Below are 27,767 nucleotides of genomic sequence, written 5' to 3'. Positions count from 1 at the left end.
ACCCTTCCAAGTATCACTCATTTTCTTCAGGGACTTAATGGTAGATACTTGAGATAAACAACTGATTGCTTCAGTCTTTCTACATATGATTCTTAGTTTTTATCTCTTGGGGTTAATTCCTTTTTCAAGTCCTTATGATGTCATTGGACCTGTTTGAGAACAGATGACAAGTCAAATATACCCTTGGTCAAGATGTCTCATAGTCAGTTCATGAAATAAATGAAATGCCTAAAATAGTCTGTGACAAACTCAACAATTCTTCTAGGGTATATTTTTTACTGGCATTTTCTAAAGGTATGCCAGCATTTTAAAGGGTGATCACTTTGCCCCAGGTCCTTTTATCCCTACACTCTCCTTAATCATATCCCACAGGTTCAGTGATCATCTCTCTTAAGATGACTCCTAAATCCAACCCCACAATCTCTCTTGAGCTCTAATTTCATATCATTTGCTGAATATCTCCAATGGATGTCCCATAGGCATCTCAAACTCAACATACCCTAAAAGGAACTTATTTTCCCCAAATCTATCCTTCCTCCAAGGCTCCCTATTTGAGTTGAGGATGCCATCATCCTTCCTGTCACTCACCTTCCTAACTCCATACTGATCCTTAACTCCTCTCTTCCTCCACATCCCAATCAAATAAGTCATCAAGTTGCTCTTACCTCTACATCTCTCCCCTCCATCTCCTTTCTCCACTCACAAAGCCTCTACCCTATTTTAGGCCGTCATCACCTCTGACCTGGATAATTAATAACAACCACAAAAAGCATTTCTATAGCACTTTAGAGTTTGCAAAATACTTAAATTTTATCTATTATCATAAGCTACTAATTTGTCCCCCAGACTCTAGTCTCTTCCCTCACCAATCTATCCAAATTAATATTACTAAGACACATATCTGGCCAGGTCACCAACCTTAACCCTCAAAAACTTCAGTGGGGATGCAAACTCATTAATCCCAGTCAGAGAATTGTCACGGCTGATGAAGCTGCCATATTTGGGTGTGAGAGGGCTGGTAAAACGGGGCCCAAAAGATAAAGTACAAATTCTTCCTCCCGGTATTGGAAACACAATCCCATCCTAATTCCATATTCCTTACCTTGATGACCTCTCCAACTGCCAGCCATCCCTCTTCATGATACGCCATCTCCTGGCTTTGTGTGTCTCCAGCCTGCCAGTAGTATCCTAAGTTTCCTCCGAAGCTCCCTGACATTAGCACTCTTTCCCTCATGATGTTACTTTGAATCACTTTCTATACACTTTTCACTTGTTTGTGTATTCCTTGCAGAATATCAGCTCCCAGAGGATCAGACTGTTTCATTCTCACCTCTATTTCCCCAGAGCATAGGAGTCATTTGCTTATAGTAGGCTCATAATAAACATTTGTTGAATTGTATTCATTTTGATCATCCAGTCAACCTGATGTAAAACTAACACACTTCTCGGTTAATGCTGAGCTCGTATAATAACCCTTTATAGGAATTTAGGATTTTCCCATTTATAAGGCTTTCTGCCTTTTTACATGTAATTATGTAATACCTACTTACAATAGGGCAGTTACCACTTCACACACTCAAACAGAATCTCAGAATTGGAAGAGAATGCAGAGGTCATCCTGTCCAACCCTTCTGAACAAAACTTCCCTCTCCCAGAGCCATCACTAGCCATTCTGGTGTCTGGGACAAGCAGAGGGAAATTGGCCAGCCCCGACATCAGCCTTTTATCCATGACATGAAAATGACATGATATGGAAATAGCAAGACAAATTCAGTTACATGAGGAACTAGTGACTCTAGTTTTCTATTTTAAGTAATTATCCTTGCTAACAAGGAGGTATAAGCATGCTACTACCCACCTCCTGACAGAGAGATGATGGCCTCAAAGTGCAGAGTAAGATCGATACAAGACTTTTGGGACATGGTTAATGCAAGGATTCATTTTTGCTTGACTCTGCCTATTGGTTATAAAAACTTTGTTTTGTCTTTCCCAATGGAAGAGGATGAGAGAAAAAGAAAATTCATTTTTAATTGAAAAAAATTAATTAAAAAAAAGTAAGCAGGTTCTTTTAACCTCAATTTCTTCTAGCTGCTGAAGGAGGGCATCGACTTTCACACGCCACAAATTTAACTTAGTTTTGGTTCTGGCCTCTCCAATATACCCAACAAATAGTTAACGGACCAAACTTCCTTTACTCAAGGACTGGCAGGGTGGAAGACCCTTGCTATCTCCTGTAGCAGCCCATGTGGCTTTCACAGTCTCATAGAATTGCAGAGGTAAAAAAGACCTCAGCTGCTGTCTGATCCTACCCAACCCTGAATAATGAATTCCCACTACACTATGCCTGACAAATAAGCCTGCAGCCTCTGTTGGAGGCCTCTCGTGAGAGGAACCTGCTACTCCTTAAGGCAGCCCCTTCTCTGTTGGACAGTTTGAAATGGTAGTTTTCCCCAATATCAAAGCTCAGTTTTCCTCTTTTCAAGTTCCAGCCAAGCTACATCTGCAGTGATTCCTAAATAATAGCTCTAAATCTATCATCGTCACTAACAAATGCTGTCCGATCTTGCTCTCCCCTCTCCCTTTATTAGCTCTTACCTGTTGACTGAAGGTCACATTTCTTCTCCTGCTACTTTCTGGACAACTTCCTACTACAGCGTCTGGGATGGCCAGTGTCTGAGGCCTTTTCAGAATCCCAGATGATCGAGGTTTTGGTGCATCCAAAGAGCCCACCCTCAACGTGTCTCCTTCTGGCCCGTGATTTACTGAGACTGCCCCTCTTTCCAGAATTCCATTTTCTTGACAGTAGAAACCATCAGGGGCCCTTGGGAAGCTGACACTGATGGTCTGCCTGGGTAAGCTAGAGGGGAGGGCTAGGTAGTTATCGTGCCCTGCAGTAAAGCAGTCTATGAGCACACTATCAATATTGGAAGTTCCAAAGGAGGAGGCAAACTCATTAATCCCAGTCAGAGAATTGTCGCGGCTGATGAAGCTGCCATATTTGGGTGTGAGAGGGCTGAGAGGAGAAATGGGGCTGGTAAAACTGGCATATAAATGAGTCGCATTCTGAGAGCCAAGATTGTCAGTGGTACCTTCCTCGAATAAGACGGGGGGAGAAGGAGGAAGAGGAAGGCTTGGGCTCTTCATCACAGTTTTCTTCTTGCTAAAGGGCTGCAGGGGCCTCTCTGGAATGCTGATGAGCGTCAGCACTGTGGTGACACTCAAGGTGACAGAAGTAAAGACATAAATAACTCGCAGCTGCCCACCCAGGGCTCTGCCAAAACTGGTCTTGTCCCAGTTTATTCCTCCAACGACATATCCAAAGCCTCCTCCAAGACCTGATGAGAGAAAGAGGATTTAAATCCCTTTCCTTGCCAAGGAAGGGAAAGAAATGGAAAGGAGAGGCGGGGAGAGGAGAGGAAGAGAAGAGAAGGGAGGGAAGGGCAGGGGAGATTAGAGGAGAGGAGAGGAAAGGAGAGGTGGGAAGGTTTGGGGAGGAGAGGAGAAAACAGTTTACATTCCTCATGAAGTCAAAGGCAGAGGGACAAGTCCCATGTATATGAAAATATTCATGCTTTGTAGTAGCAACAACCTGGAAGCAAGGCAGGACCACATCATGTGGAAAATGTCTAAACAAATGGTAGGGTATGAATATAATAGAACATGATTTTCTTGTTGTTTTCAGTTGTTTTTCCGTCATGTCCAACTCCTTTTCACCCCATTTTGAATTTTCTTACTGGAGTGGTTTGCTATTTCCTTCTCCAGCTCATTTTATAGATGAAGAAACCAAGGCAAACTGGGTTAAGTGACATGCCCAGGGTCACGCAGCTAGTAAATGTCTGAGGTCAAATTTGAATTCGGGAAGATGAATCTTCCTGCACTGTATGCACTATGGCGCCACCTCGCTGCCCCAATACAGTATGATAGCAGCATAAGCAATGACAAATATGAGAAAATCAGAGAAAAATTGTAAAGATTTGTATGAATGGATTCGGAGCAAAGAAAGCAGGACCTGGAGAACAATGTACCCAATGGCCAATATAAAAACACCTCGGAGGGAGGGGAGGGATGGAACACACCTTTATGGTGCCTGCCATATGTGTGTATGTTCATCCTTCGTTGCTGAAGAAGACCATGCCATCAGAGAAATGATGACATGACTTGTACTTGACTTTGTTTTGAGTGAGGGAGGGCTGTGCAGGTCACCAGCCTCACTTCTCCAGAACCATCTGAATCTAGTGACCAGATATTCATCAGGATGACTGGAGATGACCCAGGATGAGGGAACTGGGGTTAAGTGACTTGCCCAAGGTCACACAGCTAGTGAGTGTCAAGTGTCTGAGGTGAGATATGAAGTCAGGTCCTCCTGACTCCTGTACTGGTGCTCTATCCACTGCACCACTTAGCTACCCATGCCATACGCAGCACTGTGCTAAGCACTTTACAAATACTGTCTCACTTGAACCCCATTGCAGCTCATTGGGCACCAGAATCTGATTGATGCAGCAGTGACTGAGCTTGGTGCCAAAGGTGAAGCATGTCTCACCTCCTACCTCTGGGCAGAGAGTTGGTGGCCAATGGCTGCAGCCATCGATTGTCAGATGTTGCTACAGCGTTGGTTTTATTTGTGGTTTTGATAAAGATGAGGGCAGGGGAAAGCACTGGAAAGTGACAGTGACAGAAAAAAAGCAGGATTTTTGCCAAAAATGGCAATTCGAGTTTGGAAAAGTCATTGAAGTCAACTGTCCTTTTTTTTTTTTTTTCAAAAAGCTAATAAGTTAATCCGACATGCAAGGATTTGTTACTATTCTTTCACGGTGATCTCTAAGCACAGCACAGACTTGGGCCAATGTCCTGCAGTCAGAGACACCCTCTGTTAGACCAGCCTCCTGGGGTGCAGGGTCCTAGCATGTTCTCTTTCCACTCACCTTCCCGTAGCAAACATCACCTTCTGGCGAAGCTCTTCCTTGTCTGCCAAGAGGCTAGTGCAATCCCCGCAGAGTTTGTTTGAATTACATTATATTGGCACTAATTGGGCAGTTAGGTGGTGTAGTGGTTAGAATACCAGTCCTGGAGTCAGAACGTCCTGAGTTCTAATCTAGCTTCAGACATTTCCTAGCTTTGTGACCTTGGGCAAATCACTTCACCCTGTTTGCCTCAGTTTCCTCATCTATAAAATGAGTTGGAGAAAGAGATGACAAACTACTCCAGTATCTTTGCAAGAAAACCCCAATGAGGTTGCAAAGATTCGGACATGACTAAATCTACAAAAAAAAACCAATTGGTACAAATATTATTATGTAGAACTATTATATCTCCCAAGAGAATGCAAGCTTCCTTGATGGAAGTGACTTTCATTGTGGTTTAGAACATGGTAGGTGCTTAATAAATTCTTGTTGGTTACCTCAGCTGATGATCAGAAATTTTGATTGATTTATATATATAATGATGTCATACCCTTGATCTCACCATGCCTCCCCATTCCCCAAAGTGATCCACTTTATGTTCATGAACTCTGAAATTTCCTTAGGGGATCCTAACCTGTTGTGGTTCTACCTCTCCCTGTACCTTCAAACCCTACTTCTTGTTTTTTTCTTCACCACAACCTCAGGGTTCTTCTGTACTGGGCCCTCTTCTCTTCTCCTTCTATACTATTTCACTTGGTGATCTCATCACCTCCCATGCATTTAATTACCATCTCAGTGCTGACAATTCTCAAATCTACCTATCCTGCCCCAAGCCCTCTGCTGATCTCCAGCCTTACATCTCAAACTGGATGACCAGTAGATGTCTTAAACTCACTGTGTCCAAAAACCAAACTCATAATTTCCCTCCCCAAACCCTCTCCCACCTTCCTAACTTCCCCATTGCTGTTAAGGGCATCAGCATCCTCCCAGTCCTTCAGGCTTGTAATCTCTGAGTTACCCTTGATTCCTCACGGTCTTGCCCCCTCACCCTCACTTAATATTCAGTCTGTTTCCAAGGTCTGTTGATTTCACTTTTGTAACATCTGTCAAATGTGACCCCTTTTCTCCTCTGCTGTCACCTTGGTGCAGACCTTCATTACCTCATGGCTGGACTATTGTAGTAGCTGCTGGTGGGTTTGCCTGCCCCAAATCTCTCCCTACTCCAGTCTATCCTCCATTCAGCCACTCAAATGATTTTCCTAAATGCAGGTCTAAGCATGTCACCTCATCCTCAATATTAACTCCAGTGGCTGTCTGTCTCTGCAGGTCAGCTCAGTTCTGAGAACCCAACTTGGGAAAGCTAAGGAAATCTCAGAAAGAACAGCTCCCCACTTAATCTGAGTCCGAAGCCAACAGCTGGGGCCTTTTTTGGTCCCTCGGGGAGAACAATTATGACTTTCTGCAAGGCTTGTTTTTGTCTAAAGTGGCAGTTAGGTAGCAGAATGGATAGAACATTTGACTTGGAGTGAGGAAGATCAGAGTTCAAATCCCACTTCAGACACTTAACCAGCTGTGTGACCCTGGGCAAGTCACTTAACTCATTTGCTTCAGTTTCCTTATCACTTTATAAACTAAAATCACCTATAAAATGGGAGTGATACAATGACCCAAGACAATCTCAAAGGATTTACGGTGAAAAATTCTATCTGCTCCCAGAGAAAGAACTGATGGAGTCTGGATGCAAATCTAAGCACACTATCTTCCCTCCTTCCCCCATTCTCCCTTTCCCTCGTTCCCTTCCCTTTCCTTCCTTCCTTCCTTCCTTCCTTCCTTCCTTCCTTCCTTCCTTCCTTCCTTCCTTCCTTCCTTCCTTTTTTTCTTTCCTTCCTGCCAAAGAAAATGAAACTACCAGCAGGTTGTGACTATATTACCAGCAGATAGCCAATAGCCACTGGAAGCTAAGATCTTCCATACTGAGTTTAAAATACATTTTGTATGACTTCCCATGTATAAGGAGTATTGTATTTCTTGCCTTCTCAGTGAGTGGGGAAGATGAGAGAGGGAGAGAATTTGGAACTGAAAATTTAAAATTAAAATTAAAATAATTAAATAAATAAAATCAAATAAAAAATTTTAAAAATAGTGACTGTACGTATTCCCCTGTAAATGAATTTTTGCTCTCATGGTGTTTGAGGGGGGTGCGTTACTCTAGAGGAGAGAGACTGAGTCTAGAGGTAGATTGTCTACCGTCTTCAAGACAAAAGATGCTATGTTAATTTCTGTAAGAAAGACTGATAGGGTTAGCTGGGAACATGAGATATATTGTATGGAACAATCAGATGTACTTACTACCATGTATCTGTACGTACCCCTCCCTGCCTCAATGGCCACAAATGTATTCTTTCTGAAGGTATTTGTTAAGTGTACACAATGATGTACAAAATTTCTATAATGATCAACATATAAATTGTTTCCATTGATGCTTTTACCGTATTGTTATTGCTGCATTTTATAAAGTAACAAGATATAAACGTAGTTCCTGGTACTACTGGTCTGTGTGAGAATGGAACCATATTGCTATCTTATTATAGAATCTAAAATTGGGAGAGAGGTGGATGGTTGTCACTGCTATGCTAGAGGGTGTAAAGAGGATCCTTTCTTTTTTAAAAAATATATAATGTATTTATTTTTCAGTTCTAACATTCACTTCCACAAGAATTTGAATTCAAAATTTTCTCCCCATCTCTCCCCACCCCCCACCCCAGGACATCATGCACCCCATCCACCCCTTCCTCCAGTCTGTCCTCTCTTCTATTACCCATCCTTCTTCCATCCCCCTTCCCTTCTATTTTCCTATAGGGCAAAATAGATTTCTATACTCCATTACCTGGATAGCTTAATTTCCAGTTACATGCTAAAACAATTTTTAGCATTCATTCTTAAAGCTTTGAGTTCCATATTCTCCCCCTCCCTCCCTACCCAGCACCCTCATTGAGAAAACAAGCAATTCAATATAGGTCATACATGTATAACAATGCAAAGCACTTCCATAATAGTTATGTTGTAAAAGACTAACCTCATTTCCCTCTGTCTTATGCTGCCCTTCATTTATTCCATTCTTTCCCTTGACCTGTCCTCCCACAATAGTGTTTGCTTCTGATTATCTCTTTCCCCAATTTTCTGTTCCTTCTATTATCTTCCCTCTCCTATCAAGGTGACCCTTTCTTTAACAAGCTATTGCTTTCCAATATTCTTGCTCTAACTACATATAGCTTTCTAATGGATGCAACTGTACTAGTTCCTGAGGGTCTTTATTGACTGGGAGACAGTAAATGATATTTAGTTGGGATGAAGTCAACACTGTGGTTTCAGTCTGGAATTCACATGAAGACCTAGAGACCACTAGTTGGTGCAATTAGGAAAACTACTTTTCTTATGACAGAAGGCTAATTGAATCAGCACCAGGTGGCTTTAGGTGGACTCCAAACCATTTCTGCATAGGTAAATACATGAAAACTCCACTCTTCCCACTAATAATATTGCTTAACGTGCTAAGATATTCTAATTAGAATGTTCTAAGGGCCATATATAGTGACATGACTTGTCAATGTTGGTTGGACAGTTCAAAGAATCAAGAATCCTTTCTAACCTATGGCCATAAAAATTTTGCTTGGAGGTTCTCAGGTTGGCAATGTAAGTACTCACAATGCACTTTCCATGTCTATGGTTCTAGGAAAGGAGTCTGGGGCTTGACTCAGGAATCCTGGGAAGGATGTATGTGGGACTAAGTAGTCCATCATGATATATGTTTGATAGGGTTTCTAGAAAAGCTTTTGTAGTGAGTTCTCTTGGGATAATATCAATATAGAGAACCGTTAAGCTTTCTAATCTTTATATCCATACAGGTAGAGGGGGCACAAAATTGGAGAGGAGGATATAGTTGTAGTTCTTGATAAGCTTTGTGAGATTGAACAAATAATACAAGAACACTCTCCAGGTGAGAGGTATAGCTATGTTAGAAGAATCGGTGTATAGATTCAGAAGATTTATTCTGTAATGGCTATTGCTAAGGGAATCAGACTATCCACAGCCAGTTGATCAGCAGAATAAAGTTCCAACTTCAGATTGGACCATCTTGATGTTAGAAAGCTTTGTTAATCTGTATAGTTATTGGGTTATTGATTGGCCTGGAGACGCAAGTACATTAGAACATTAGGACATGTCTCCCCCTATACTTCATTGCCTTCTGGGCCCCAGTTCAGGGCAATATCCTCACCCTATTATGTCACTTGATAAACAGTTATTGCATCCGGAACAATTCTTGTCATCTCATTGTTTTACGCATTTTATTATTTATTATATTACATTATATTTATTATATTATATTATTATTTATATGATGTTATATTAAAGCAAAACAGAGAGAGTTCCATATTTTGAACCAAATAAAGTAACATAGCTTTGTACTGGTTAGCAGGTACATAATTGAGGATTAATCTAGATTTTTCCTTCGAATAATTGTGCTGAAGACCACAAAAGGAAGGGGATTCTATTAAGAAATTATATTTTCTCTAGCCTAAAACCCATTCCAGACTTTTCTCTTTAAGAAAATGGGGAAAACAAAAGCCAAGGCCTTGGTGATTCAGTGGATAAAGTATTGAGAATGGAGTTAGGAAAACCTGAGTTCAAATCTGGCCTCAGAAACTAACTAGTTGTGTGACCTTGGCAAGTCACCTAACTGTAGTTTGCCTCAGTTTCCTCAACGGAAAAAGGGGAATAATAGACAGCACTTACTTTTCAGGGTTGTTGGGAGGGTCAAATGGGATAATATTCCTACAGCACTTGCCACATAGTAGGTGCTAAATCAGTGTTTATTACCTTCCCTCCAACCACTTTTAAGTGGAGTGAGGGCAGTAATCAGATTGGTCTCATCTTGTTTAGATTCTTGCCCTCCCTAGCCCCAGAAGCCACTGTCCTTTAAGCTACTCAGGGGAAGGGCCTTCTTTCTATTCAGAAAATATTGTGATATCGATCGTAGGAAGGTAGACTTTCCTTTCCATCCTTGATGGGAGCAGAGGTCAGGAAGGAATTGTGCAGTGCCTGTTACTCTGGAATTTTATCTGCAACCTGCGTTTTAGTATATTATGATACTTTTCCTGTGAAGGAATCCTGTAAAGGAAATATACCTCAAATCATCTTGAGATAGACACATGTTAGAGGGTAATGAAGAGAAGGCAGGGACAGTTTGGACATTTTTCTCTCTAAGTTAGCAATGACTTGGATATGGAATAATTGTTAAACAAAATGGTTTTAGCAGAGTTATACTTGAAATGTAGAATATAGGGTTAATATTTTTTCTACGTTTGTTGGGTATGTAGTGAAGGAATTCTTCAACTATGAGTTTGACTAGATGGTCTCTTGAGTCCTCTCCAACCTAAAATTCTGGGATCTAATATTTTTCACATTAGCCCCTAACATCCTTATTAACTGTAATCATCCAGCTACCTTGGATACTTTTGGACATCTTGCTATTTTTCTACTGCCCCTGCTCTCCTACATATGGGATAGCCCCATATGGTCCAGAGACAATGCCTCTTTTCCCTGGGGGAGTTAATCTGTTAAGATCAGACCTCCACTCAGGTTGAGTTCGGTTGGCTATCAAGTGAACACAAAATCATCTAAAAGACTATAAATAACTTGCCCCATACTGTGCTTCAAAATCCAGCCATCCAGGACATCTTGGGATGTGTCACCATCCATCCTGCCATGGGAGTGCACCTCCTTGCCCTACACATACCCTCTTTTCATCTCTTGCTCTGAAAACAATCATCAGAACAGTACTATCATTTCTTCTAGAAAGGACAAAAAAATTGATTGCCCTATCACTCCACTTACTGTCCCTGTGACAACCCTACTCCCCAATAAAACCTCCCTTCCCTGGTCACTACTCTTGCTCTGTGTCTCCGGAAATCCTGAATTTCCTTCAAAGCTTGGTTCAAACACCACCTTCCTGCTCCCATGCTTTGAATAGGGCCTCCCTCTTCCCCAACTTACCTTGTATTTATTTTGTGCATATATTCTAATACTCTTCACGTTAAAAGTATTTTTTGTTTGGTCCAGATCTATGACTTCGTGAATATCAGGAACTAGCAATGTTGAAACTCCTTCTGATCCCATATGTCTCAGAGGCAGATCTTAAATCCAGATCCTTCTGAATGCAGTGAGTCTGCTAAGCACTTTCTGTCTCTCATTAGAAAATTCTTTTTTTGGTCAAGACCTTTTATTTCCTTGGCATTTTCCCTCTTTGAGGAAATTCCCTCCCCCAAAGCTGATCAGCATCTGCTTTGGGACTTACAGACTGAGAGTTGTCTAGAGACACTGAGTCAGGTTGAGGGGCTTCCTCAGGGTCATCTAGGCAGTATGTGCCAGAGGCGGGACTTGAGTCTGAGTCTTCCCAACTTTGAGGCTTTATCCACTGTGTTGTACTGCCCTTCCTGCTCCATTACAAGTATACAGATGTTAAAATAAGTCATATAGCTAATTCTTTTCCTTGAACAGAAGAAAGAGTGCTAAATTTGGAGTCAGTGTTGGATTGAAATCCTGTTTGACCTTGGACAAGTCACCTAACTACTTTGGGCCTCAATTTCCTCTTCTGTAAGATGAAAGGGTTGGACTTGATGTTTCAGACATCTTCCAACTTTAAGACTATGATCCTATGATCTATGATTGTATAAATGGTCTCACTCTTCTGGGCATTCAGTGGAACTCAATTGCTACAAGAACTTTGTTTTCCCATTTGGATTAACCTCTTTTTTAATCTGCCGGGCATCTCCTTCCATTGGTCTAAATCATCATCCCTCTCTACCAGACTACAAAGAATTGTTTTTTCATCGCCAACTGAAGCACAGTTACAAAATATCAGAGGCCAGCTAGTCCAACAGGTTGCCAAAATAGACTGTTCTCTACAGTTTATCAAATAAATGATTGTCCACTCTTGGCTTGAAGACCCTCCCCCTTACACTGCAGAGAAGAGGGAACTCATAACCTCCTACCCTCATTCAAGTTGGGGATAGTTTTAAGTTAGGAAGCTTTTGTTAGTAAGATGTTAATTCATTTAAATCACATTCAACACCCAGTTCCCTGAATGTATAAGCATCATGGTGCCATGTTGAGCAAGACCATGACTGGCCTTTTGAAAGCAATATAGTACCTGCTAAGAGGGCGTGGATATTCAGTCCTCTGTCCTGATCCACAGGACTGCATACATCCATCATGTAGGCATGGCTTGGGTTATCTGCTGAGTCAGCACTGAAATCCATGAGGACCACTCCGCAGACAGTGAGAATGATGCCCCATTTATGGTCACTGACAGTGTCTGCCAGAGCTAGGCCAATGTCTCTCCCATTCAGTAAAAGCGAAAGTCCCAGGAGTGCACCTAGGATGCAAGAGGGGAAAAAAGACCTTAGTGAGTCAACCAGGAGAAGACGTTAAGGGGACACTTTGAACTAACACCTAAGCCCCAGGCTGCTGTTGGTCCAGCAACATGACCCTTGGGAATGCCAGGTGTAGCTACTGGGAATTGTGCTGTGACTTAGCTCATTCCTTCATCTAAGAAATAGATTTGCCTTCTATGGCAGGAGACTTAGTCCTCTAGAGCAGACCATTCTCCATGGGGCCACAACCCACAGTTTAAGAAGCACTGAAGGGGTTGTGAGTGGAAAAAGCTGAAGAAGGCCGGCTCTAGAGGGTCTAGAGTGTCATGGAAAATCCTTCCCTGGAGTCAAGCAGGCTGCCCAAGAGCCATGTTCACAAAGTAAGATGATTTATGTCTCAGCTCAGGAAAGTATCTGAAGGTGTAAACATGGAAGTCAAACCAGTTGCTCCCTAAGAAAGGTAGGTGGTAATTTTCTGCACAGCTGCTTTCATCATCAGTTAGGTTTTTCTGAAATCCAGGGGTTGGTCCTTGGGGCAGGGAGGGTTAAAATAACGAAAGCACCAACCTATAGCCAGCACCAGGATGAAAGGCCGTCTTCTTCCAAACTTGGAAGTGCACCTGTCGCTCCAAGCACCCAGCAAAGGCTGCAGTAGGAAGCCTGCAACAGAAAGGTGGCCATGATTGCCATTTGTGTTCACATCTGGCATGCAGAAGAGCTGGTGAGAAGGAGAGACAGACAGAGACAAAGAGAGATAGAGACACAGAGACAGGCATAGAGAGAGTCAGAGACACAGAGAGAAAGACAGAGACACAGAGAAACAGAAGAAAAGACAGAAAGATAGAAAGATACAGAAAGACAGAAAGATAGAGACAGACATAAATAAAGAGATAAAAAGACAGAGATATAAGGAGAGACAGAGACACAGAGATGGAGAGAGAGAGAGAGAGAGAGAGAGAGAGAGAGAGAGAGAGAGAGAGAGAGAGAGAGAGAAACCATTTTAGAACCTGCCCTGAAATATTTTCCTGGGGAGAAAAAATTCATACACATATACGTAAACTAAACACAAAGTAATTGTAAGAGGAAGTAGTACTAACAGTAGGAGATGGGATAGTGGTGGGACAGAATTAGGAAAGCTTTGGTATAAGGGGTTACACCTGAGTTGTGTTTTGAAGAACCATGTGGCTCCCAGGCAGCTGAGTGGTACAGTAAGTAAAGCTCTGGACCTTGTGCCAGGAAGACCTGAGTTCAAATCCTGTCTCAGATCATTCCCAGCTATGTGACCCAAGGCAAGCCAATTAACCTGCCTCAGTTTCCCCACCTGAAAATGAGGATGATAGCAATAATACCTATCTCCCAGGATTGTTGTAAGAATAAAATAATATTTGGCAAGTGCTTCGAAAACCTTAATGCTGTCCATGGTTAGTTATTATTATTTTGAGAGGGTGGGTGAAAGGAAAACCTGGGATGTCAGTGAGTAGAAAAACCATGAGCTCTGGAATAAAGAGAAGGATTCTCTCACAATTCCTTTAAAGCTTCTACTTGGGCTCCAGCCAGAAGTCACCCTAAGCAGCTGTGATAACCCAGAGGATTCCTAAGAATTTCTTACTCTTGGGTCTCTCACTCCCAGAAAACTTTCAGCCCAATTGCTTGGTCTTCCTAAAGTGGTCCAGGATGCCTTGAGGCCTCCTCAGTTAGTGCTCCATTCTCTGGCCTAAATTGAGGGCTTTAAAATAGAAAACCAAGCAGAATCCTCACTTGGCCCACCTTTAAAAACAAATGAAATGAATATAAGCAAGTTTAAGATGGCCTGGAATAGTGGAAAGATCCACAGTCAGGAAGACCAAGGCTCAAATCCTGCCTCAGACGTAGATGGTCCAAGTGGCACTGGTTACTTAGCCTCTTGGTATCCCAGGCAATTCTTAAACATTATATGTTTAAAAAAGAACAACTTTAAAAGACAAGGGGTTTTGTTGATTCGATGACCAACCAACAATTCCTCCAACGTAGCGCGTAGCGCACTGCCCACTTCTTGTCTGCAGAGGGATGGACTTAAGATGCAAAATGGTACATGTATTTTTGGATTAACAGCAGGAGGTGAGACGGGGGTGGAATAGGATCAAGAAAGACCTTGGTGGAGGAGCTCACATCTGAGCTGGGCTTTAAAGAATCTAATAGATTGAACTGAACGGCCAGCCTCTGCAGGGACTTGTTTTCCTTGACTCCATATTTGTTGAAAAAAAAATTTCTTTTCAATTTGGGAAAAAGATTGGAGGGGAAAAGTGATAGGGCTGTTAAACCAAAGAAGAAAAGAAACTTTCTTTTATGCCTAGTTTTTTCCCCCACAAGGCACAAGGAGAGAACAGAAGGAAATGGGACAAGACAAAAAAAAATAGAATAGCTTTGAAAGTGACATGTTGAAATTGATTACATGCTATTGTACTGAATTTATTATATAAATTGTGTATTTACATAAAATCCTATAAGGGATATATGATATATTAATTATATATTATATAACCAACTCATAGAAACATATCACTATATCATAATATATCTAATATGTTATATTATAATATATGTCTAATGTATTATGACATAATTATATATAATATATGGTTTCTATGATTATATATTATGCTGCCATAATATAATTATACAATGCATGATAATACAATGATATGCAATATAATGATTTGTTGTATAAATTATATCTATTGGATTTCTTGTGTAAAATAGCAAGCTGTACTCAATAAGAGATTTATAGTTTTATGTATGAACTTCATTTTCTGTTCTACTTTGCAAATATTCATTTTCTTGGGTATTTAGAATTTAAAAATGCTTTTTTTAAAAAAAGACTTACATAGCGGTTGTCTGGTCTAGTTTAGACAAAATGAAACTTAATTCAAGACAATGCAAATGCAAAGCTGAAAGTGCCTTAAAGCACTGCAAGAGACTGTTGACTAACCACCTCATCTGAAAGAAAAGAAATTTAAGCCCAGAGTCCTGTAGGTAGGAGTTAGGATTTGAACACAGAGCCTGTGATTTCAAAGCTAATGTTCTTTACGCTGTCTTTTGCTGCTTTTTCTGGCTGCTTTCCTTTTTCTCAGCACCCAGATAGGTCTCCTGCTGACTATGAGATCTTGGACAAGTCATTTGATCTCTGGGGACCTCAGCTGGTCCATCTGTCAAATGAGGCAGTAAGACTAGTTGATGCATCAGGTCCTTTTCAGTCCTAAATCTAATGATTCTCCATCTTCAATAGAACCCCCGGTCATGACATATGACATCAGAACTCAAAGGAATCTTTGACAGAAAGAGCTTTTTCATGCTGATGATTCACACACTTATTTATCTAGCCCTAACCTCTTCTGGCCTTCAGTCTTGCATCTCCCTCTATCTCTCTGGTCATCTTGGATGTCCCATGGAAACCTCAAACTCAACATGTTCAACGTAGAACTTGTTAGCTTTCCCCCCAATCCCTGCCCTCTTCTAAATTTTCCTAGAAGACCAGCATACTCCCAGTCACCTCAGCTTGCATCTAAGGGTCATCCTTGAGTCCTCACTCTCTGACTCCTTCCCCCTATCCCACCCATACAGAATCCATTGCCAAGTTTAAGCATTTCCATTGTTGACATTCAGTCATGTCTGATTCTTTGTGGTCTCATTTGGGTTTTGTTTTTTTTTTGGCAAAGATACCAGAGGTATTTGCCATTTTCTTCTCTAGCTCATTTTGCAGATAAACAGGGTGAAGTGACTTGTCCAGGGTCACATAGCTAGAAAGTGTCTGAGACCAGATTTGAACTCAGGAAGATGAGTCTTAGCGCTATGTGCACCACTTAGCTGCCCCCTAAACATTTCTAACCTCTCTTCCTAAGCTCCCCTCTCTCCTCTGGCACTGCCATCCCCTGGGGCAGGACTTCATCACTGCTCATTGGCTTTGCCAATACCTCAAGTATTTCCCCGCTCTCATCCGTCCTTCATACGGCTATCAAAGTCATCTAAGGTACAAGTGTGACCTTTATTCAATGAACTCCAGTGGTTCCTTGTTACCTCCAGTATCACATAGAAAATCCTTTGTTTGAATTTAAAGCTGGCCCCCTCCTGCCCCTCTAGGCTCCTCACTCTCCCTCCACATGGTCTGTAATGCAGGGGTTCTTCCTCTCACAGACACTCCACCACCTCCAGGCATGGCCATTCCCAGTGACCATTCCCTGTGTCTGGATTGCTTCCTCTCATCCCTGCCTCCTGGCTTCCCTGACTCCCTTCCAGACCCATCTAAAATCCCCCACTCTATAAGACTCTCTCAATCCCCCTTCTTGCTAGAGACTTCCCTCTGTCATTATCTCCAATTTACCCCATCTATAGCTGGTTTGTAAAAAGCTGTTTGCATGATTTTTGTCTCATTTGATTAGAAGCTTCTTGAGGACAGCAGCTGCCAATCCCCCCTTGCCCTTCACATCTGCCTGAAGACAAAAGGGTAGGGACGGCTTTTGCCCTTCTTTGTATTAGCAGAGTGCCTGGTGCAATGAATCCTTGTTGACTTCCTTTCGCCCAATCCCATCATTTACAGAGGGAGAAGGAAACCGAGATTAAGACAAAGCTGACAAATCTAGAATCAGAATAAAGAGTTGGAAGAGACCACAAAGGTCACTTAAGGCATATTACACAAAATACTGTGCTTCTCAGGAATACCTGGGTTCAAATCACTTCTCTGAGATTTATTAGCTGTGTGACCCTAGACAAGTTGCTTCCAATCTCTGAACCTAGGTGATGCAGTGGATAGAGCACCAGGTCTGGAGTCAGCAAGACTCATCTTTGTGAGTTCAAGTCTGGCCTCAGACACTTGCTGGTTGTGTGACTCTGGGCAAGTTGCTTAACTCTGTGCCTCAGTTTCTTCATCTGTAAAAATGAGCTGGAGAAGGAAATGACAAACCACTCCAGTATTTCTGTCAAGAAAACCTCAAAAGGGGTCACGAAGAGTCGGATACAACTGAACAACAAAATACAGATGACATCATGGATATAAACTGCTTGGCATACATTACAGTATCATATAGATGTCAGCTATTATAATTATCCTCGGCATTGTGACAGCATTGTTATTGGGTAATAATAACTAGAATTTACATATCACTTTAAGGTTGAAAAATACTTTAGGAATATTTTCTCATTTCATCCTCACAACAACCCTGAGAGGTAGGTGCTATTTTTATCTCCATTTTACAGATAAGGAAACTAAGGCTGAGCTGGTCTGCGGCACGATATGAACTTAGGTCTTTCTGACTGCAGGTTCAGCATCCTATCCTCTGGGTCACCTACCTGCCTAGGTCACGGCCCTTTACCACTCTGGAGCTCAAGTCAAGGTGGCTTGACCAGGTAACTCCTGAGGTCTCTTCCTGCTGCGTCTTTGATACTAGGTTAACCTAAACTAGGCATCATCGACTTAGAATTGGTTGTTCAGTCATGGCTGACTCTTTGTGCCCCCGGGTGGGTTTTTCTTGGCAAAGATACTGGTGTAGTTTGTCATTTCCCTCTTAGTAAAATTAGAAGAAATTTAAAGGCCAGCTGGTCCAACTTGCTCATTTTTTACAGATAAGGAAACTAAGACCCAAAGAAGGAAAGGGACTTGGCTCAATGTCCCCAAGGTAGTAAGAATCTCTCTCTCTCTCTCTCTCTCCTCCATCTCTCTCTTATTTCTGTCTCTCTCTGTTACACACACACACACACACACACACACATACACACACACACACACACACTCAAGCTGTTGCTAAGGTCTGCAGAACATCAAATACATCTTCTCTCCTCTGACCCTGCCACTGCCCTGGTCTAGACGGTCATCACCTCACACCTGGACTATTGCAATAGCCGGATGGTGAGTCTTCCTGCCCCAGATCTGTCCCCACTCCAGTCCATCTCCAATCAACCACTAAAGGAATTTTCCAAAATCTCAAGTCACCCCTTCACTCAATGACTCCAGTGGCTTCCTATAGCCTCTAGAATCAAATACAAAATGTGTTGTTTGGCATTCAAAGCCCTTTACAATCTGGGCTTCTACCTTTCCAGTCTTCCTCTACTTTCCTCCCTAACATGTACTCTTTTCAGTCCTCTTTTCAAGCCTCCTGGCTACTCCATGAACAAGACACTCTATCTCTTGGCTCCAGTATTTCCTCTGACTGTCCCCCGTGCCTGAGATACTCTCCCTTCTCCATTCTGACTACTGACTTCCCTGGCATCCTTCAAGTACCAATAATAACCCCACCTTTTACTGGAAGGCTTCCTTTTTTATTATTTCCCATTTATCCTGTATTTAGCTTGCGTTGTATATGTTTGTTTGCATGGTGTCTCCCTCATTAGGTAAGCTCCTTGAGGGCTGGGACTGTCCTTTCCTGCTTGTTGTATCCCTCGTGCTTTCCATAGTGCCTGCTATACAGTAGACACTTAATAAATGATTACTGATTGACTAATTAATGTACACAAAGAGCTTTAAAGTGTTGTGTAAATATGTTAGCTATTGTCATTACTGTAGAAGAGCTGAAGAGGCCAGAGGAATATTGGAAATTAAAGATTACCTAGAATTGGACTGATGAACCAGACCATGCTGTAGAGCTCATCGGGGAGCCCCATCTGCAGCAGTACGGGGGTCACGTATGCTGTCTCCATGGCGTAGCTGAACTCAATTCCAAAGAGGATGCAGCCATTGAATAGCAGCTCCCGGAAGGACCTCTGGGGGTGCAGGTCCCCAAAGTCAATCAGGTCTATAGGACAAGGTGTGTTGGGAGGCGGAGGTGGAGAGGGGCGGATATGTTTCCTCCTCTTAGGGTGTCTCTTAAAATTGTTGGCCCGATGGCTGATGTGCCGAGTCACAGTTCCCGAGTACCCCGAGACCTGTGACCTCCAGAATTCCTGAGAAGTCAATGTAGGGAAGAGAGCCTCACTTGGAGGAGAGGTCCCAGTCGTAGGAGGGATCATCCTAGGAAAGGAAGGTCAGTGGACGTTCCTGCGGGAAAGAGAAGTCAGATGTGTGTACTGGCTTCCATCCATCCATCCATCCATCCATCCATCCATCCATCCATCCATTCCTTCCTGGGCATCCATACACACATTTATCCATTAGTCAGTAAATCCACAAATATTTATTAAATGCCTTCTGGGTGCTGGACATTGTACTAGGTGTGGAAGAAAGAAAGGCAAAAGTGAAACCTTCCCTGCCCTCTAGAAGTTCACATTCCTTGGTTCTAGCATTCACATCTACAAAATGAGGGGGATGGAACCATATGGCGTCAGAGGTCCCTTTCAACTCAATCCTAACTATCTGCAAAGTCAGTCCAAGGAAACTTTGGGGCAGGGGTGGAGAGAACTCTGGTGGCAGAGGGTCACTCTGTGAACACAGCATCCTGGTCTCCCCCGTGCCTGGAATGCCTCTCCTCACCTCTGCCTCCTACCAAAGGCCTTGCCTGATCCTCCCAGTTGCTAGGGCCACCCTCATCGCTGCATGTTTATCCAGCATTCACTTATCTGTGAATGTGGTGTCTCTTCCCTCATTTCACTTTTGTGTGTGTATCCCCAAAGACTAATCTAGGACAGTGCCCAGCGTCCTGCAGACACCTAACACTTGTTCATGGATTGATTGATCAAGAAAATTCTCGTGTCAGCAGGAATTTCCTATGTTTTCATCTTTAAATTTAAATTGTCTGAGTAATTTCCAATATTCCCCTGCAGTGTTCATTCATTCCTTTCAATTAAAAAAAAAAAGCTGTTTGTTCACGTAAGAGATTCAGGCAAACCCACAGACCATATGGGAAGGGGAGCATGGATCGAGTCACCTGGATGGTGACTGCGAGGGAAGATCTGATGGGAGGTCTTTGAGCAGCGACTGATTGTTGTGGGGGAGGGTAATTCTTTCAGCTGAGGGTTACACTGAATGGACCAACATCCCTTTCTGCTCGGAGGTTCTGTGTGACTCCCAGATGACAAAGGCAAGTCGAATCAGGCTCTTGTCATCCTTCTCCCATCAACACTGCCCATGGGCAAAAAATGTCAAAAGACAGAGCCTTCAGAGACTTTATGTGGTCAGATTCAAGAGCATCCATTTAGCATGGGAAGGGAGAGGTTGGCCCCCAGAGGAGGCAAGGATCCTGGAGCTACAGCTGGAAGAGATCTCAGAGGCCAGTTAGCCCAAACCTTTTATTTTACAGATGAGGACACTGAGGTCCAAAGGATCCAAATGTTTTTCCCATAACTAGTAAGGATCAGAAGCAGGAATGAAGCCAGATCTGCCTGGATTCAAAGTGAGTTGTTTGATCCGCTACCCTGCATTGATCCGTAATCTATTTCACCAATTAGTTTTTCCCTTTCTCTGATGGTTCTATAGAAAATGAATACAAGAGACAACCGAGGGAAAGAAGTTTAAAAAGTTGGTTATGGTGTTGTATCTACCCAAGACCTGCAAGTTACAAAGGTCAGTAAGATTATCTGGCCAACTGATTCCATTTCAATTCATCATTCTTCATTTATTCCTCCCTTTTCCCTACTGCATGCACCCTGACCAAGACATAGCCTGGAACAGGGACTGTTTGATATTGTGAGATTGTTACTAATCAATCAAAATTTATTAAATGCCTACTATGTGTTAGAGACTTTTTTTATTAAGTCACAGATGGGTCACGATCTGGATTGATGGAGAGAATACTTATACTGAGTTCCCCAAACTGAAAAAAATCCTGCTTGAATCATTTATCTTATGATGAGAACCATACTTAATTAGTGATAAATTTAATCTTAAAATCACAAAAGTTTCCAGTGTTTAATTTCATGGACTTATAGCTCCAGGGACCAATTTAGAGATTGCTAGTTCAGCCCCCTCATTTTATGGAAACCGAAAACTAGAAAAGGACATGATTTGCCCAAAATCAGACCAGCAGAGCCAATGTTCAGCTTTTGGTCCTGTAATTCCAAGGTCATTGCTCATATGCATGTCTTAATTTCATGTCTGACACCACCACAACTCTTGATGATGCCCTTCAAGCATGTCCTTAAGAAATGTGTTCCCAACCCAGAAAGAGAAATCCAAGAAATTCCATAACCGTGTGATCACATTCTAGAATAAAGTGGTGGTGGTACCAGGTGGTGGTGGGAGGGAAGGAGCAGGAGAGTAAAGAGGATTAGAAGGGACTTAGGAACTGGGATGGGAATGGGGTCCTCAGGTTGGACTTACCCCCAGTGATCCTTGCACAACATTTCCCGATGACTCCAGTAGGAAAAAAAATTGTGTGGGATAGTCCAAAACAACCCATCTGATTCTTTGGGCCTGTCTGAAATCCATAAGGCTTGTTTTTGGCAGGCACTCTCTGCTATAGACACGCCCCCTTCTCCTGCCTAACCTCCCCTTCCTCCTGACCCTTTCGGGAATCTTCTATGCCTGAAAACTTCCAAACCCTACACCTGCATAATCACTGACCAATCCCCATGGCCTTCCTGACTGTGACATCACAGATGTGAAACCAGTCAGACATGCCTGTATGAGAACCCATGCCTTCCTCTAAAATCCAAGACCCTCACCTGGGTCCTAGAGCTGTTCAGATGTGGAGGTGAAGGAAGATCCAAGCATCCTACCCATCCATCAGCTAAGAAGAGCAAGGAGAGCTTGTTGGCAGCTGGGCATGCCAAGTTGGAGGGCATGTCTTTCACAAAGTCATGACAAACTCTAAACCTCCTATTGTGCCCTGAAGATGGGGGAATATGTGATGGAAAGAACAATGAATATGGAGTCCAGGCATTTTAAACTTTTTTAAGCATTTATTGTTTAGTTCAGGGGTGGGGAACCTGTGACCTAGAGGCCACATGTGGCCCTCTAGGTCTTCAAGTGCAGCCCTTTGCCCACATCCAAACTTCACAGAACAAAATCAAAGATTTGTTTATGAAGTTTGGATTCAGTCAAAGGGCCGCACTTGAGGATCTAGAGGGCCACATGTGGCCTCCAGGCCGTAGGTTCCTCACTCCTAGTTTAGTTGCTGAAAATCTACTTACAGCCTGTGGTGTGCCAATTGTTAAATTTTCAGTGTGAACCTCTGAAATCAGCAAATGCTACAAATCAGGATTTGCTTTATTTTTTGATCAATTGTCTAGACTTCAGAAAGTGATGGAGAAAATGTTAATAATGATAATTAAGTTTAAGTGTGTCATATATAACCCCTACCCACTGGTGGTTAAACATTTACCAGCACAGCCATGCTTGCAGCACTATGGAAGGATTGCTGCCACAGATGAGATGGTGCTCCTCAGATGGTATCCTTAGACATCATGAAAACCAGGAAAATGAAGAAATATTTGCTAAGGGAAGCAATCACACTGGCATTCTGTGGCACATAGCCTCTTGTCTCTTTAATCAATATTTTAATTTCACTGAAAGAGTGAACATTTCACAGTGCTTACAGAGGACTTAGAGAAGGGTGACCTACTGTTAAGACTGAGACCTGGTCAACAGAGAAATGGCACAGTAAGATCTCGAAAGAGGGCCAGGCCACATGAGAGAATATATACAAAGTACTTTGCGAATTGTAATGCACTACAAAATGCTGTCTAGTATTATCCTGGGCTGAAATCATGAAAGGGGGTCCTGGGTACAAATCTCTGATCTAAGCTGTGAGTCTACAGGTCATTTAACCTACCTGAGCATCATCCTTCAAAGTCTCTATTTTATCCCTTTAGAGAAAATTGTCCAGCCTCTAAGCAGTGATGGGAATTTTCTTTGTAGCCCTTCCTGAGAAGGGGGCCTAAAGGACATCCAGGATGGTTAATATGCTTACTGACTTTTTAGGAATGTTTTTTAAAGTCTGGACGGATAATTTCAATGGCATAGGGCATTCCTGTGTGGAAACCTCCTCTGCCTTTTCAGGTCCACACCTTTACTGTAACTTAAAGGGTCATGGTTTCATAAAGGAGTTCGAAGGGTCCAGATGAACCCCCTGATTTTATGTGCAACTCAGCTGAGTCCAGGAGAGATGGAAAGATTTGTTCTAACTTACATAGGGATTATAGTATGATGGGACCGTAGAGGGAGAGCTAAAAGGGAAGGCAGAAATCAGAGTACAACCCTTTCCCTTCTTGAATGGAGAAACTGAGGCTGGCCAAAGAGCTTTCCTAATATCATACTGCTATGAAGGTACAGAACGAGGCCTTGAACCTAGGTTCTCTGATTCAAAGTCCAGCTCTTTGTACTGGAAAAGTAGCGAGAGGTCAGTGATCTGCCCAGGGTCTCAGAGCTTGTGTGGGTCCTGAGCAGGACTTCCTGACTCTAAAACTATGTCTCCCTCCATTATGCCCAGTGCTGCCTTTCTTTATGAGAAATAACACTTGCAAATTACTCCAAAGTCGTTCAGTCAGTCAGCTAGCATCTACTAAGCACCTACTGTGTGCCAAGCACTGTGCTAAGTGCTGGGGATACAAAGAGAGGCAAACAAACAAACCCCAAAGCAAAAAAAACAAAAAGCCCGAGTATCACCTCTCTAGAAACTCGCAGCTTAACAGAATAGCTCTTTTCATCTTTATTCCAAAACTCGTTATAAACTATGAAAGTAAGCTCCACTGTGACTGTAGGTCTTTATTTTCAGAATCATTTAATCACTAAAAACAAGTGAATAGAGAGGAGACAAGTTCAGATCCTGCCTCTGACATAAGCTGAGTGGCCTCAGATGGTAATAATAAAAATTATAGGTAGCATTTATATAGCACCTACTATGTACCAGGAACTCTGTTAAGTGCAACAAATGTTATCTCATTTGATCCTCACAGCCTTAGGGATGTAGGTGCTGTTATTATTCCCATTTTACAGTTGAGGAAACTGAGGCAAACTGAAGTTAAATGATTTGCCCAGGGTCACACAGCTGATAAATGTCAGAATCTGGATTTGAATTCAGAACAGGTCTAGCACTCTATCTAGCCACCAAGCTGATTATGCCAGACTTCACTGAACCTCAATTTCCTCATCTGTAAAAACTGTTGATAATAATATATATATGTAGCAATTATATCGCTAGATTATTGTGTGGAATTCAATAAGGTAACAGCAAAAAATTTTCTAAGTCCTAAAGTTCTGCATTAATATTAATAATATATAATTATGTGATATATTCATATTAATATCAGCTGCTAAAAACCTGATCTCTAGGGTCATGCAGCATCTTTCCCATAGTTTGTACACAAATATATCCCAAATCCTCATTCCAGACTTTTTCTGCCTTTTTTGGTCCCATCCTTATCATCCATCAGGGAAAGAATCATGGAAAACAAGGCTTAGAGGGAGATGAGACCTTCGAGAACATCTAGTCTAACCTTGTCCAGCAAGAAACTGAGGCCCGTTCAGAAGCCAAACGAGATGAGTCACTGAACTAGGGTCCTTTGACTCCAAATCTATCACCTTCCAAGACACCACATTGCTTTCCACTAGAGAAGGCTACTTAGAAAAAGTGTTGGAACTAGGGAAGGCCCAGGGCGCTGTCTCCCAGACCCTACACCTACATTCTGATCTCAGCTCTATAGGTAATGAGTTTGGAGACCTTAGACAAGTCATTTACCCCCTTCCCTTTCCAAATAAGGATGGCGCTAGACCTAAGGGAGTGGTGCTTGCTAAGCCATATGGAATCAGATTTTGAGCTGGGAGGAATATCTAAAGTCATTTATTCCAGAGGTATAGAGCTGGCAACACTCCCCCAGTGTCACCTGCACCAGACTAAAATGTAATTGGGAAACATTTTCAAAAATAAATAAAAATACAATAGATGATGTTCATATATGGTTTTCAAAGTCAGTATGCAGTAGACTGAGCACTGGCCCTGGAGTCAGAAGGATCTGAGGTCAAATCTGCTCTCAGGCACTTACTGGCTTTGTGATCTTGGATAAGTCACTTAACCCTGAGTGTCTCAGAAACAAAACAAAATACAACAAAAAAACAATGTCAGGAAGCAACGGGATATTCATGGTTTAGTGGCCCCATTTCTATTTGGAATTGACACCACTGATGTAGTTCAGTCCTTTCATAAAGGGAAGATGAGGAAATTGATGCCTAGCAAGGTGAAGAGTCTTGTCCACAGAGTAAGTGAAAGAGCCAGGATTCAAATCTACCTCCTCTGACCATGAAGCCATGACTGCTGATTTAAGAGAAGTGTCTCCCTGGCTCCCATACCATGGATACTTCCTTCAACTTGACAAGCCTGAGTTAAATCTTCAGTTTCTTTGCATCCATGATATGTGCCACCCCCCCACACAAATATTTTCTCCTTTGATTAGTTTCCTTTTCGGACACCAGATCACAAGGGAGATTTGTCTGGATCAGATTAATATTATCAGTAAGGAATAAAAACGGGGGCAGCTAGATGGCTCAGTGGATGAAGCACCAGGCCTAGAGTAAGCAACACCTGAGTTTAGGTGTGGCCTCAGATACTCACCACCTGGGTGATTCTGGGCAAGTCACTTAACCCTGTTTAACTCAGTTTCCTCATCTGTAAAATGATTTGGAGAAAGAAATGGCAAACCACTCCAGTATCTTTGCCAGGAAAAGCCCAAATGGGGTCTGGAGGAGTCAGACATGACTGAAATGACTAAAAAATCCAAAGGAATAAAATTGCCCAGTGAAAACATCTTTTCAGAAGCCATGTACAGTGGTCATGAGGCCTTTTGTAGAAGGGATGATGTGCCCTGACTCCACTCTCCTTTCTCAGTAGGCAAAGCTCTACGGTCCCTCAGCTCCACCTTTTCTCCACCCGACCCTAGCCCTTCTAGCCTTGGCTCCCAACTGTTTCTTAGTCCCTCCTTCCTTCATATTCTCCAGCCTGTTTGAGGAAAGGTCAAATCCTTGGATCTTTCACATCTTTGTATGAGTTGAAGGCATTCCTTGGTTTCTTCCAATAGTATTTGAGTTTTAAGTCAGATTTATAGTTACTGATTTGAAAAGGTTCCTTCCCATTTAAAAAAAAAATAGACATTATCAAACCTACAGGGAAATAATGGGGATATGGAAGTTTCTAAGTACCCTAACATTATACTGGATAATTTTTATAATCATGTTAGTATGGTTATAATAAAACAATATCACCACTATCCTAACAGCAATTATTACATTAATCATATATTTTATTTTTATGAATCATAATACATTATATAATTATAGCATTGTATGATATCAATCATATTATTATAATTGGGTTAACATTAATGTTGTTTAGTTACATCTGACTCTACATGACCCAACGGACCATAGCACGCCAATGCTTTCCATGGGTGTTCTATGGCAAAGATACTGGAGTAGTTTGCCATTTCTTTCTCCAGTGGATGAAGGCAAGCAGAGGTTAAGTGACTTGCTCAGGGTCACGCAGCTAGTAAGTATGTGAAACATGGTGCCACCATGCAACTCTCCAAGACTATAAGTGATAATTGAGATGATCTGCTCCGGTGGAGGGAGTGAAACTTGCAAGCCTGGTCCCACCTCTCCTCCCCCGTCACCTTTAATTAAAAATGGCAGTAATAATAAATCACACTGATGAAATAGTTTCAAAGCTCCTGCTAAGTGTTTTATGGTACTTTTTTAAAAGTCTAAAAACAAGGCTGATCTTCCAGAGCCAATGCAGATAATCTTAAAGTTTTTGCTTCACAAACTCAGTTCCTTCTTCCACCTTTCCATTCTCCCCCTTCCCTCCCCCATGGCTTTCATTTCCTTGTGTAAAAAATAGCTGTCCCCAGAAGGTTCCCCATCTCTCCTAGCTGAAGGTTTCTTCTGTTCATAGAGGGCTGCTGGGAGATCTCTCCCCTGACAATGACTGCTCTTTTCAGGTGAGAAGAACCAGTGAGGTGAGAAAGCAACATGAGCCTGCAGTGAGAGAGTCTTGGGTTTGAATTTGGCTTTAGATACTTTCCAACTGGGTGAGCCTGTGAGAGGCAGCTGACCTTTGCACCTCTATATCCTCATCTGCAAAATGGGGGTTTTAGCAAGAGCTGTTGGGAGGATCAGCTAAAATTGTCTCTATTTAGCACTTGAAAAGCTCGAAATGCTTTATAAATGTGCGCTATGATGACTGGACATTTGAAGGGCTGGAGAGGGAGTGATAGGACTTGTCTTCCTTGGGCTGGGAGAGAAGGGGCAGAAGCCAAGAAGTCAATTTCAGCTCAGTGTAAGGATGAACTTCGTAACTGGGGGACCTCCTGAAAGGAATTAGTTGTGTTGGGAAACGGGGAGCACCCCTCACCCACAAAGATTCAGTCACTACTTTGGGGTGTAAAAGGAGTTGTCTCATTCAAGTACGGACTGATCCTTTTCAAGTACTTTAAGATCTCAGATGGCACAAGGTCAGGAGTCAAGAAGGTCCGGGTTCAAATCCAGCCTCAGACAATTACTAGCTATGTGACTCTAGGCCACTTAGCCTCTATTTGCCTC

General features: G+C 42.3%; 1 protein-coding gene across 4 annotated transcripts in view; it reads right to left on the bottom strand.

The window, feature by feature from the left end:
• SLC45A1 (solute carrier family 45 member 1) overlaps positions 1-27,767 on the bottom strand; it is a 42,950-nt gene that overhangs the window by 12,478 nt on the left and 2,705 nt on the right. For 2 of the 4 annotated variants that reach the window (XM_072608763.1, XM_072608765.1), the window contains exons 1-5: positions 21,558-21,763; positions 18,913-19,340; positions 12,905-12,997; positions 12,115-12,339; positions 2,596-3,335 (exon numbers count right to left, since the gene is read on the bottom strand). In XM_072608763.1, the coding sequence (XP_072464864.1) occupies positions 2,596-3,335; positions 12,115-12,339; positions 12,905-12,997; positions 18,913-19,312 (1,458 nt within the window). In that variant the 5' untranslated portion in view covers positions 19,313-19,340; positions 21,558-21,763. Of the gene's footprint in view, positions 1-2,595; positions 3,336-12,114; positions 12,340-12,904; positions 12,998-18,912; positions 19,341-21,557; positions 21,764-27,767 lie in introns of those variants that run through there. The other 2 variants (XR_011966990.1, XM_072608764.1) reach the window with 1 other exon arrangement.

This window comes from Notamacropus eugenii, chromosome 5 (genome assembly GCF_028372415.1).
Source record: "Notamacropus eugenii isolate mMacEug1 chromosome 5, mMacEug1.pri_v2, whole genome shotgun sequence".
NCBI lineage: Eukaryota > Metazoa > Chordata > Mammalia > Diprotodontia > Macropodidae > Notamacropus > Notamacropus eugenii.
Note: the sequence above shows the minus strand (reverse complement) of the source record. Positions and strands in the feature narration are given on the sequence as shown.